Genomic DNA, 13068 nt, shown 5'->3' with positions numbered 1-13068 from the left:
AGCGAGAAGGAAGCCAGGTAAAGGTCCTTTGAAATACCGGGCACAGTCTCGTCTCCGTGTATCTGATCAGTTTGACTCCCCTACAGAACCTGCTGTTTTCCTACCAACCACCCCAACCCGCCAGCCGCTTCTCCGTGTCCCAGACGGGAGACCTAACCATCACTGACGCCGAGCGCTCCGACGTGGGCTACTACAGCTGCCAGGCCCTCAACATTGCCGGCAGCGTCATCACCAAGGCCCTGCTGGAGGTCACAGACGGTAGGCCACCCTCCTCTACTGGAACACTGTGAATTTGAGAATCATTGGCACTGGAGACTGGAGTGCATAAATATTCCCAGTAATGAGGTTAAAGCCTCTGCTGCGGAGCATATTAATATCCAAAACGGAGGCTTGTGAGGTTTTGGCCCGAGCTTGCCAGAGGTGGAGACTCTCTGGTGCCTCCTCACCCAGACCGTGGCTCATTATTTGGCTTTCGCCGGCTAATGTCTCCTTCAGTATTCCATGGCTGGCTTGCTGCTGTCAACCATTGCAAGACTGTGGCTGCGTGTTGCGGTCTGGATCGGGTCCCCCTAATTGCGTTGCTAGCCGGTCCATGTCAGCCGTGCTGGACTAAAACTTGGCTTTATTCCCCACAGAGATCCGAGCTGTTGTTATTTCATCTACAGTGCACCTCCATTCCTCCCTTCATTTAGTAAAATGTTCTTCCTTGTTGGAGCCTGACAACAGTATGCTCTGCACGTCTCCTTTGTCTGTCTTGCTCTCTGGATGATAATAATAACAGTTATTAAAGTGAGGAGGCCAGCACTGCTCCGCAGGCAGATCTGGTAATTACAGGTCATGCTGACAGTGTTTTAGTAATTGCAGCATCCCCGCCACAAAAAGCAAAGACGCAGCGGTGGAGCCCCACGTGTGCACACACAATTGCATGTGTGTGTTAGGTATTGGATTGGCCCCTCATAACATCTTTGTTGCTGGAGCTGACAGCAGTGGTCATCAATAGCGCTCGGAATAATAACAATCATCAGACCCGTTAGCACAACATAATGATTCATGGATGCTGCAGATGGGATGAAGCAGTTATCAAGAGAATATCATTTAACTCCACCGCTTACATTTTAAAGCAAAATACACATACAGACATCAGCAGACAAGCAGCAGCCTCACAGCCAATCAGAAGCATCGCTTACATCCGAGCTGTTTGATTTGAATTGTGCTCTTTTTGCTGTATACCTCCTCGAATACCTGCTGAGAAATGATTTGAAAATTGCCTTCAGTTCTTAAAGATGGATCGGTTCCCTCTCCCACGCTCGCCTCGCCGCTAGCCTGGGTGTGTTTCCTCGCACAACATCAACACCCTCTTTTCATCTCGCCCACGTAATTACTCCATTTCTTTTTTTGACTCTTTCTTGGCACAGTCGTGTCAGACCGCCCTCCTCCGGTCATCCGCCAGGGGCCGACCAATCAGACGGTTGCGGTGGACGGCACAGTGGTCCTCACCTGCGTGGCATCGGGCAGTCCTACCATTCTGTGGAGAAAGGACGGGGTGTTGGTGTCCACCCACGACTCTCGAGTCAAGCAGCTGGACACGGGTGCGCTGCAGATACGATACGCCAAGGTGAGACAATGGCGGAAATTGTTAAGATATCATTCAAGATATCTGCTAGTTTGCTGCCTAAACAGGTCAAAATTGTAGGTAAGACTTCAGCGTGCTACTGTAAGTGAATGGAGCGAGGTTCCCCAGGCTGGCCAAAGTAGCGTCTCAGCACGTCTGCACTCAGCTACCTTGGGAGGGATGCTTCAGCTGCTTTGACATGCTCGTATAACAAAAACAGTATACTAGAGGTGCTCATTTGTCATCGTAGAGTAGTGGTGGAGCTCAGAGCCTCAGGTTGTGTTCCATTGTTCCATTTCATTTTGTGTACGTGAACTAGACCAGTTGATGTTTCATCATTAAGACACTTCTTCTTCTCGTCTTGTTGCTGCTTTCTCTGCTATTTTCTACCGTCTTAAGTGAATATGGCATGTTGACACAAACATAAGATGACCCTGAATATAAGACGGAAACTCTTTTTTTGGGAAAAATATTTTTTAAGGCAAAATTGGAGGAAAAATTTAAAACTGTTCAATTGCAATAAACAAAAGCTGTTCTATTCCTTAATCTTCAAATTAGCATCATACAGTATCTCCTTCTTTGTTCCTCTGAGGCAAGAACATCTGAGATGGTTTTTTTCAAGTAGGTGAGAGGAAGGAAGAAAAGCTCTGCCTCGCTTGGGGACAAGTTGGTTGCCACCCCCTGTAGGTTTGCATGTATTAGTGTCCATCCATCCATCCATCCATCCATCCATCCATCCATCCATCCATCAAAGCAGGGAAGCCCAGACTTCCCTCTCCTCTGCCACTTTGTCCAGTTCCTCCTGGCAGATCCCGAGACCAGTTGAGAGACATAGTCTCTCCAATGTGTCCTGGGTCTTCCCCGAGGCCTTCTACCAGTTGGATGTGGCCTGAACACCTCCCCAGGGAGGCGTCCGGGAGGCATCCTGATCAGATGCTCGAGCCGCCTCATCTGGCTCCTCTCAATGAGAAGGAGCTGCAGTTCTACTTCTCACCTTATCTCTTAGGGAGAGCGCAGCCACCATACGGAGAAAACTCATTTCGGCCGCTTGTGCCCGCCATCTTGTCCTTTTGGTCACGACCCAAAGCTCACGACCGTAGGTGTATTCATCTCTAGACTTGAAACTTAATATCTAAAAAAAAAGAAATCATCTCAAACGTGCGTGTCTCACCTCCGTGACATGCTGGGAAATCCCGGCAGGTTTGCAAATAAAACGTGTTCCCTGCCAGCAGCAGCCTCAGCGGGCCGCCACTCAATCGTCGCAGGCTTGACTCTGCACTCGCTGTCAGTCAGCTAGCCTGGCGGCTTTTGTGTGAAGCTGTTGTGTGCAAGCGAGCATACGTGAGCACCGCTAAAACACACACACACAAAGACGGCGGCGTCACTGGGTCAGAGTTCACGTCAGTTTGCGGCGTTGTGATGACTGCCGGCATGTCTTGTGGTTAGACAAGATTGCAGTGTGATTGGACGTGTGGTGAGAGCAGAGCGGGGAAGGACGGTGGCATGGGGGGGGGCGTCTGCGTCCCACATAGCACTTACACACTGTAAGTGCGGAAACTGGCCTCGCACTTTCTATTAATGAAGGTGTCATTTCTCTCGGATGGTGTTTTCATGAAGACGGTTTGACGTGTGAGGTAATTGATTTTATTCATGTGGTTTCTCCAAGTGGTATGCACACCCCCTGGGTTGATGGCGTAACACGCACACAAATCATTGACTGTTTTGCCCGGCAGCCATGAGTGTCTGATGCAGTACTCCTCCTACACTTCCATTATTTGTTTGAGCCACTCCCACTGCAAACGTGTCGTATGAGGCCTTTACCGAACGTCTACACATGGATTGAGATTTTGGTGCAGATCCACACATAAGTGCCAATCCAAACATTTTTAGGAATATTTTTTGTCATTGGTCAAGATGTGAGGCGGCATCTCTGTGTCCACACTGAGCAGGGGGAGGGGCGGGGTTAAACACACACGGCGGTGCTCTTTGAGCCGATTCGTTTGTGAGAAATTTGCATGAAGAGAGTTGACCCTATTTTGACTTCATTTGAGATGGGTCTTTGTTTTTGTATTTTATTTATAATATAACATTGTTTTTGCTGCTCATTGAGGTGTAAATAAGGCCATTTAAATAATAAACATTTGATATCATGTATTTTTTACATGACTAATTTACTTTACACAATACACATAGTGGCTCCTCAGAACCCAAAAAATTTGCGGAGCCACTTGGGAGCCAAATATGAGCCAAAAGAATCGGCTCACTAAAAAGAGCCGATATTTCCATCACTATTGTCAACCTGTTGGAAATCGCAGAAGGTCATTCGTCAGTGACAGCCTGGCTCACGGCCTCATCTTACAACGAACGCTAAACTCATCACACAGCAACTTAACACTCAAAAGGTACCTAAGAAATATACCTGTACAATGCAAGTACCAATACGGGTTTAAAATTAAAAAAAATCTTTTAACTTTTTCCCATAATGCATTTACTTGATTTACTGCATCTTATACATATAATACATATCATTTACGGTACATTTTTTCCTTAAATTAAGCATTTTCAAGCATAAAAATGGCTTATGGAGCTAAAATACGAACATAAGGCATTCAGAAGACACATTCAAAGACGGTATGATATGTAGCATTCTACACTGGTCCCTAATGATACCAGTCATGTTACGTAGATGAGACGTTAGCCGCCATAGGACATGCTGGACAGAAACCGGAAGTTAAAAAAAGAACAACAAGGAACTCTCCCAATGCTAACGTTTGTGTCTATATTGTGTCTTATTTATGCTTAGATGTCTTATTTTGTCTTACTCTGTCTTCTATATTGGGTAATGCAAGTGTAAAGGTGGCAAAAGGGTGGTTATTTCATGTCTGGCGGGCTCTAATAATGTTAAAAGCTGCACTTAGAAGGTCGTAAACAGGTTTTCTATGCTCTGACTATGAAGATATTTGATTTATAAGTAAGGAATCCGACTTCAATGAAATTCATTTATCACAGTAGGGTCTATAACCAATTAACCGCGATAAATGAGGGATTACTGTACTGCATTTGAGATAAAAAATATATATATATATTTATGCTATTTAAATGTATTAATTTTGTATATTGTACTGGATTTATTTTATTTATATTGTATAATTCTGTGAAACAAATTGAGTGCAATTTACTGCATTTGTGATTTTTTTGTAATTATTTGTGTCATTTTAATATATTCATGTATTTATTTCTTTATTTTATTATTGTATAAAGTATTTTTGTGGAATTGTTGTATTGTTTATTTATATATTCATGAATTTGCTTAATGCAATGATAATGTGCAATTAATTTGTATTTTCTTTTGGGTTTTTTGTGTTTTTGTTTTTTTATCACTTGAGCCAATGCAGCAAAATTGTACAATTGAATTTTTCAAGTTTGTGCTGAGAGACTGTGAAACCACATTGCTCTGTATAAACAATCAGCCAAAACGACACTTTTCACTTCAAAACAGCGTATGTAAGGGCCCCCCGAGCTACAGCCATAAAGGGAATGCAGATTCCGTTACGTATTAGAGTCCCAGTGTGACTTTGGCTTCTCTTAGTTAATAAACTCAGCCATAAGGCGTCATAAAAAATGAAGCTAATGGAAGTAGCTGCTGTGTTTTGCACCTTCATCACATCAAGTCACATCTGTTCGGCTCCCTTCATGGGTGGGGGGGTAAGTAGATATACGGAATAAGCTGTTTGGCGTCTGCTCTGTAAGAAATGATGTTGCGATGACGAGGCAGCGCCAGCTGCCTGCTACACTGTCACAGTGTCAATAAGCACATGGCAGAGATGCTGTGGGAGGAGAAAAGGAAACAATGGCAGACGTGAACAAATCATTTTGATTTGTACAAATGTCTTCTTCTTCCAGCTGAGTGACTCCGGCGCCTACACCTGCATCGCCTCAACTCCTGGCGGGGAGGCCTCGTGGAAAGCCCATTTGGAAGTCCAAGGTAATTTAAACATTGTTTTGTGACACGTAGGTACAGTTCAGTGTTAGGGAAGAGGAATAGGATCGGGAAATGCTGATAAACTTTTCATTTTCTTCCTCCATCCAGAGTTTGGAATTCCCGTCCAGCCAAACAGACCCACTGACCCAAACCTGATACCGAGTGCCCCCTCCAGACCCGAGGTCACGGATGTTACCCGGACTTCTGTTACGCTTTCCTGGAAGCCGAACCTCAATGCTGGAGCCACGCCCACCTCCTACATCATAGAAGCTTTTAGGTGAAGACCTCTACCAAACTTTTGCAACCTAAAACATCAGTAGCCTCTTTTCGCACAGAGATCCCGCAGGAAGCTTTGTTGGCAAGTCCTAGCATTGCCCTTTCCGTAGGTGCCATCCCACCTCTGTTACAGCGCTAATGTTGTCTCCGTCGTACTGGCAGGGTGTCTACTTCGCCCCGTTCCATGTCAGTGCCTTTCATGCAGGAAAAAGCAGGCGGTGTAAAAGGGCTAATGCTGCAATGACTGCAATCTAGGATCTTAAAAAAAGGGAGCTTATGTTTGATCCAAATCTAGATTTCCCTCTGATTCCAAGGGAAAACAATGTAATCTGATCATTCCAAAATGATCACAACCTGATCCGGTGAGATTTCAGCATTCCAACATGGATTTTCCAAGTTCTGCCATATGTGCAATCTGGATCACATCTTGATTAAGCTCCTTTCTTTGTAACTGCTGCTAATTTTGCAGATGCATACCACATAAAATCGTCCAAAATTCCAAGATAGAGTCTTGAATTGTAAGTTTGAGTCTGCGGGTTCTGACCAATGATCCAGCTGATCACCAAAGATCACGCTGTTGGCGCGGGATACATTCCTTCTCAATCTCTTTTTGATTGAGTGCTGAACAATCCAGTATGTAGTTGGCTTTCCACAGTCAAAAGTCAGCTGGGATAGGCTCCAGCTGTTTCTGTGTATCCATGAACAGGGTAAGGAGTACAGACAATATTATTGTATATATTATTGTCAGTGGTTGTAACAATGTATTCTTCATCGTTTTGTGTTGTGTCCACAGTCACGCGTCCGGGAGCAGCTGGCAGACACTTGCAGAGCACGTGAAAACAGAATCCTTTGTACTGAAGGGCTTGAGGCCCAGTGCCGTCTACCTCTTCTTAGTGCGGGCAGCCAACGCCTACGGACTCAGCGACCCCAGTCCCATCACTGATGCTGTGAAAACACAGGGTAAGAAGAACTTCTCTGCCTTTTGTTTGTCCCCGCAAAATAGTTTTAGACTTTTAATGTTGTTCCCACGCAGATATCCCTCCCACCAGTCAGGGCGTGGACCACCGTCAGATCCAGAGGGAACTGGGGGAGGTTGTCATCCACCTGCACAATCCCACCATCCTGTCATCGTCCTCCATCAGGGTGCAGTGGACGGTGAGTGTGACTTTCAGCCCCACGCACACATTCAGTCGCACGGGTCACTGCCAGAGCGGGCTCAGAGCTTCATGAAATTATGTGCCGACGGTCAATTTGTCAGAGCGCTGAGCCGAGCTAAAGTGCTAATGTCCTGGCAGCTCGCACAGGAAGGACGTTGCGGACGGCGGCCAGCTAACAGAGCACAGGACGAGTGCTTTGAGAGTCCGTCTGGCTTTCGCTTTTGAGCTACGATGTGCGGCATGGGCCACCTGAAAAAAACCCTATTGGGGGATACCGTACTGCAGCCTGCCAGGCTGTGCCCTCTCAGATTGAAAACAGCGGACGCCTGTTAAAATAATATTAGTGAGAAGAAGGAGGCGGCCAACTCCGAAGTGGAAATGGCTTGCAGATGTTAAAGGTGGGAGGAGAGGAGAAGAAGCTTACACCTGCCCAAAAATAAGCTTAGAATACCTCCGTACCTTGTTTGCAAACACTGTTTCCCAGTTGGCTTGTCACCTCGAGTAGAGCAGAATAGAATAGAATAGAATAGAATAGAATAGAATAGAATAGAATAGAATAAGTCTTTATTAGTCCTGCAACTGGGAAATGAAAGTTTCACAGCACGTAGTAACGAGATGAAGACATTTCAGTAGAAATTGCGTGTGAAGCTGAAGCTGAACTGAAATGTACGATTGTCCTCGACACGTGCTGAAGTCTGGATCCAACCAGAAACCATCAGGTCAGGAGACGACCCCTGTCAGACCTGGACCATGCTATGGTGCACAGGATAAGCAAGATGTTATTCATGTTAGATGTACAATACCTTTCCACCAATAGGGGGCAGCGTTGAAACTGTCCGTTCATTTCCAATGGGAAAAATATCACAAAACATACAAAATTGTTGGAAAAGTAGGGAATTGCTAGAAAGGTCATGATAGATAGCCTGCAGGTCCCGAGTGCGATGAACATGTTGTTGTTGGAATGGTTTGAAGTGGTTGAGAAATGTGGGAGTAGTGAGTGAATAAAAAGAAGAGTTAGACAAATAAACAGATGAAAAATGGTGAAGAATTTCAGTGCTTCTCAGCATCTCAGTATCCCAATCTAAAAAAAACAGATCTACGTGCACGGCGATCGGAGAAACTGCACTCCGAGCCAGTACTCAGTAAATACCAGAGGTGGGAGCAAGGCAGTGTTTTTAAGTCTCAAGTAAGTCTTTCACCTCAAGTCTTGAGTCATGTCTCAAGTCAAGTCAAGACAGGTTGAGTCAGGTCAAAAGTCATAAGCCTGTCATTTCTGAGTCCTTATAAGTCAAAAGCAATCTTTCTAATGTTTACTAGGGATGTCTGATCATTTCGGCCCACCGATATTATTGGCCCGATATTGGCATAAAAATGTGATATCGGTCGATAAGATCTTCTGACCGCTAACCACTGTTTTACTCAACACTCATTCTCAAGTATTTTCAAGTCATCAGACTAAAGTCTGAGTCAACCCGAGTCATTGATGTCAAAGTGGAGTTGCAAGTCTTTGATGATTTTGTCAAGTTAAGTCCAAATTCATCAAAATTGTGACTCAAGTCCACGTCAGGTGACTCGAGTCCACACCTCTGATACATACTATATACGCAGATGTGAAGGTGTAAAAGGCACCTGTACAGCGCTAAGCTACTGCACATTTCAGAGGGGCATTTTATTGTGGGCAGTCTAAGGCACACCTGTGCACTAATCGTGGTGTGTAATCAGCATGTTGACATGCACACCTGTGAGGTGGGATGGATGATCTCAGCAAAGGAGAAGCGCTCCCTATCATACATTTAGACACATTTGTCAACAACATCTGAGAGGAATGGTGATATTGTGCATGTGGGAAAGTTTCACATCTTTGACTTCATCTCATAAAAAATGGGAGCAAAAACAAAAGTGTTGCGTTTATATTTTTGTTGAGTGTATGTAGCATATACGCCGTATAGCCGCAGCATTGTATGTGGAAAAGAGGCTGTACATGTATAAATAAGTACGCTGTAAGTACTATACAGTATAAGCAGTTGTGAATGACTACACCAGCGATAATACGTAACTACTGGGCCAGCAGTGTACTGGCAATTCTAACAAGAGTGAACCATACATAGAGAGTAACGTACAGCACCGTGAACACAGAATGCTCCAGACAAGCCATAATTCCCACAATTCCTGCGTTTCTGGGCGCTAAATCTTTTTCCAATGTCGGCTTTATTGGTTTTATGTGTTCCTTTGTTTTGTGCTTTCAGGCTAATCATAGCCACCTGAGCTGGCAGCTTATTTTACAGGATAGCATGTTTTAAAAGCAGCTCTGCAAACCTTCCAGCGGGACTTACGAGGATATTAGCCCGGTGGTAACTGCCGATCATAAAGCTACTTTAATTAAACTAACAGAAGGACTCGCCTTACAATGAAGCATATCTCAAGTTGCCGCACGGTACATGGGAGAGTGTGCCGCACTGGCGGCCTGATCCTTCTTTAACCAGCTCCAGACTTCCAGGAACCTCTGTCCAATGACCTCATCATAGTGCGGTTTGTGCAAATGGCTACACCACTCCAAAATGCCAAAGTGGCGCATTGACAGGCAGTTGAAAACGAGCGATGTAGACACGCATGGTCGCGTGACAAGCTGGCACGGTGGGCCAGCAGATTCTTAGGTGTACTGCTCTTGCGGTTTTGGGATGCTACTGTGCAATGACTATCTTTTTCCACCCTGAAGCTATTTTTCCATCAAGCGCTTTAGGTTGCTAGCTAGAATGAACTTCTCTGGCTTAGGCACTGCTTGCTGTTGACGGTACCAGCAGGTACTATTTCTAGTACTGGTTCAGGTACCCTTTCTTGTAAAACAACATTCATCACAGTCGTTGTAAAATTTGGAAACACCGGGGAAGAAACGACAAAAATAAACACCCACATGCTAACTGGAAACTGCAATACTACACTCCACAGTCTCCACTTGGCTACATTGTCTCGCTGCCCACAGTCTCCACTTGGCTACAGTGGGTCTTCTTTCTGTATCCTCTGTTGTTGTTGTTGTTTGTTACCATGTCTTCTTAGGACTTATTTTCAACACCCAAATGACGAAAAACTACAGTAAACGTAAGAAAAGTCATGCAGAAAACGTCTTTTGTAATTAGTCGCCATGCATAGTGAGACAGGCGGGTAAGGCAAGTCCCAACGTTACGGATCTGACTTGCCGACTTCCCTTACCCGCCTTGTTCTAACATGCTAGAGGCTGTTGGCCTTGGTGACCTGCTGCAGATGTGCGAACGAGTTATGGCGCGAGATTTACACCTTACAGTAAAAATAAAAGTAACAAAAAACACCTTCTTCTGTCAACCAGTCATCGGAGTGTAACTCCACCCTGTAGGCATCACACACTTTACAACTTAGCTGACAGTCTCATGCTAACATGGCCCTATTTTTGTTCCGTCCACCAGGTGGAGCAGCAGTCGCAGTACATCCAGGGTTACAAGGTGATGTACCGCCCCTCACCAGAAGGGCAACGGAGCGACTGGGCCGTATTCGAGGTGCGCACGCCCGGCGAGGACACCGCCGTCGTGCCGCAGCTGCGCAAAGGCGTCACGTATGAGTTCAAAGTCCGGCCCTTCTTCAACGAATTCCAGGGCACCGACAGCGATGTCAAAATTGGCCGAACCCTGGAGGAAGGTGTGTGTGTGTGTGTGTGTGTGTGTGTGTGTGTGTGTGGGTGTGTGTGTGTGTGCTTTAGCGCTTTAATGCTTGCATGCGTGCACGCGTGTTTTCATGTTTACACTATTTTATATGCACAGCTTGCTTGTGTGCGAGCAGACAACAGCTGTTCACACCAGGCAGCGGCGGGGGGGGGGGGATTATGGTGAAATGTGCAACATTCATGCATGCTAGTGTGGGAAGTTGAGCGCTTTAAAACGGGCCCTATGGAAGCTCATATACAACACGCAGGGTGTGGCGCTAGCTAGGCACGTAGCTGCACATTTTAATCTGCGGCAGACTGTCGAGAAAAATGTGCCCGCAGAGTGTTTACTGGTTTACATTTTGATCTTTTTCCTCCTTTGATCGCCGCAAACGTTAAGTTCTCTTGGCAGCAGGGAGGAAAAAAATGACTCGTTTTCAGTTCACCCACTCAGGATGTTTACATCCTTTAGCTTGCATTCATCCTTCAGTTTAAATAACAGGCGTACTCACACAAGGACGATCAAACCGTGCTTGGGTCCAGTTCACACCTGGAGAGTGCATGCGCACGCACCCATACGTGCACCCGTGCAACGCAGCCAAGTGTGACTGTACTAGCGGTTCTAAAGGATGAAGCCAAACAATTACTAACAGAAATAGGCAGGAGAGATGGACAGATGCTTTCTTTATCTCCAAGACTGATTCACATTCCCAGCAGCTCTGCAAAAGCGTCATCATAAACGTCATCACTTCAAAATAAAACAAACACAGCAAGATGGGAGAGATTTCAAAAATAAAGTAATCCCTCGCCACTTCTTGCTTCGAATTTTGCGCTTCACCCTGTCACTGTTTTCCAAAATACATTCATTCATAAAGGATAGCTGTTTTGTGGTCGAATATGGCCTATTATTAGTCAAAAAATATGCATATTTGTATGTAATTTCTGCCTAAATGAAGCATTTTCAAGCATAAAAACGGCTAAATAAACTAAAATACAAATATGAGGCATTGAGAAGACGAATACCGAGATGTTGCAATTATGTGTAGTATTCTACACTGGTCACTAGGTGTCAGTAATGTCACGTTGATGAGGCAGGAAGTACTGTCCAGAACAGGAAGTAAAAACAGAACAACTCTCACAATGCTAACACATGTGAGTCTATATTATGTCTTATTTTTATTTTCTCTTACGTCTACTGTATTGGGTAATAGGAGTGTAAAGGTGACTATAGGGGTGCTATTTCATGTCTAGAGGGCTCTAATATTGTTAAAAAAAATGTATTTAGAAGGTCGTGAAAAGGTTTTCTATGCTCTAACTACGAAATATTGAATTTACAAAAAAGCAATCCTGTAAGGAGCCGATTAACCGCAATAAGCGAGGGACTACTGTGCTCAAAATAATCCACAAGTCCAAACCTACGGCACACTCGCTCCCCGCAGCTGCACTCACGTTCGTAACAAACACGTAACAAACACGTTGATTAACGCGATCACTTCTCTGGCGAGGAACACGACAACCGCCGCCTTGCGCAAAAGAAATGATCAGAACGACACAAAATAGGAATGAAAATAATCCACAAAGTTAGGGAAATCGGAGCAACACAAGCGTGAGCGCACCCTCATACACAAAAGCCCCCCAGCATCCTCACTGTGATGATTCCTTTGTTGTCTGGCGCCAGGAAACACTGCACAACTCACTATTCGCTGTAAAGGTGTGTAATGCATGTTTTTTCTGCTTTGTCTACCCCCACTTCAGCCCCCAGTGCTCCGCCCCGTGAGGTTACAGTGACAGAGAGCGGTGACAATGGCACCGCCGTCTTGGTCTCCTGGCAACCCCCTCCTGAGGAGAAGCAGAATGGGGTGGTCCAGGAGTACAAGGTAACCAAAAAAAGACCAAAATCTGTCTGGGGTTGAGCAAGTGGGATGTGACGTGTACACAAAGACACAAGCAGGAGGAGAATAAACAAAAAAAGAGGTACGCGACAGAGTCAGATAAGAGCGGAGGAGACGCTGCACAGACATGGAAGTGAACTCCCAGAGGAGAGGCACAATGCAAGCGGAGCCCATCAGACAAGAGCCGAATGCTGTGAAATACTGCCACCTCGTGGAACCCCCAACACCTGAATGCCAGATTCATGGAGGTTTGATTTGGGTGATGATGACAAAAAGGAAAACTTTCCAACCTTGATGCAAACTACATAACATCTTCTGTATTGAAGTAAAAGCACACAAGTCATACAAACAATGTACAAATATATGTAATATATTTATCTAAACTATGCCAATGATTACATTTAGAAGATTCAGGGTTTAGGAGCCAGCAGGAAGTCCAGCCTGTTCTAGTGAACGTTGGCCCCCGCCAAGGCTGCACT

General features: G+C 45.2%; 1 protein-coding gene across 10 annotated transcripts in view; it reads left to right on the top strand.

The window, feature by feature from the left end:
• The window catches only part of robo1 (roundabout, axon guidance receptor, homolog 1 (Drosophila)), a 263507-nt gene that overhangs the window by 225023 nt on the left and 25416 nt on the right, over window positions 1–13068 (top strand). For all 10 annotated transcript variants that reach the window (XM_054794930.1, XM_054794923.1, XM_054794932.1 and 7 more), the window contains 9 exons: window positions 1–17; window positions 87–258; window positions 1416–1615; window positions 5516–5597; window positions 5703–5871; window positions 6664–6830; window positions 6904–7025; window positions 10465–10693; window positions 12453–12574. The exon at window positions 1–17 is cut by the window's left edge and continues 108 nt beyond it. In XM_054794930.1, coding sequence (XP_054650905.1) covers window positions 1–17; window positions 87–258; window positions 1416–1615; window positions 5516–5597; window positions 5703–5871; window positions 6664–6830; window positions 6904–7025; window positions 10465–10693; window positions 12453–12574 — 1280 coding nt within the window. The remainder of the gene's footprint in view (window positions 18–86; window positions 259–1415; window positions 1616–5515; window positions 5598–5702; window positions 5872–6663; window positions 6831–6903; window positions 7026–10464; window positions 10694–12452; window positions 12575–13068) is intronic.

Source organism: Dunckerocampus dactyliophorus, chromosome 12 (genome assembly GCF_027744805.1).
Source record: "Dunckerocampus dactyliophorus isolate RoL2022-P2 chromosome 12, RoL_Ddac_1.1, whole genome shotgun sequence".
In the NCBI taxonomy this organism is placed as follows: Eukaryota; Metazoa; Chordata; class Actinopteri; order Syngnathiformes; family Syngnathidae; genus Dunckerocampus; species Dunckerocampus dactyliophorus.
This window is presented reverse-complemented; position numbering and strand designations above follow the sequence as displayed.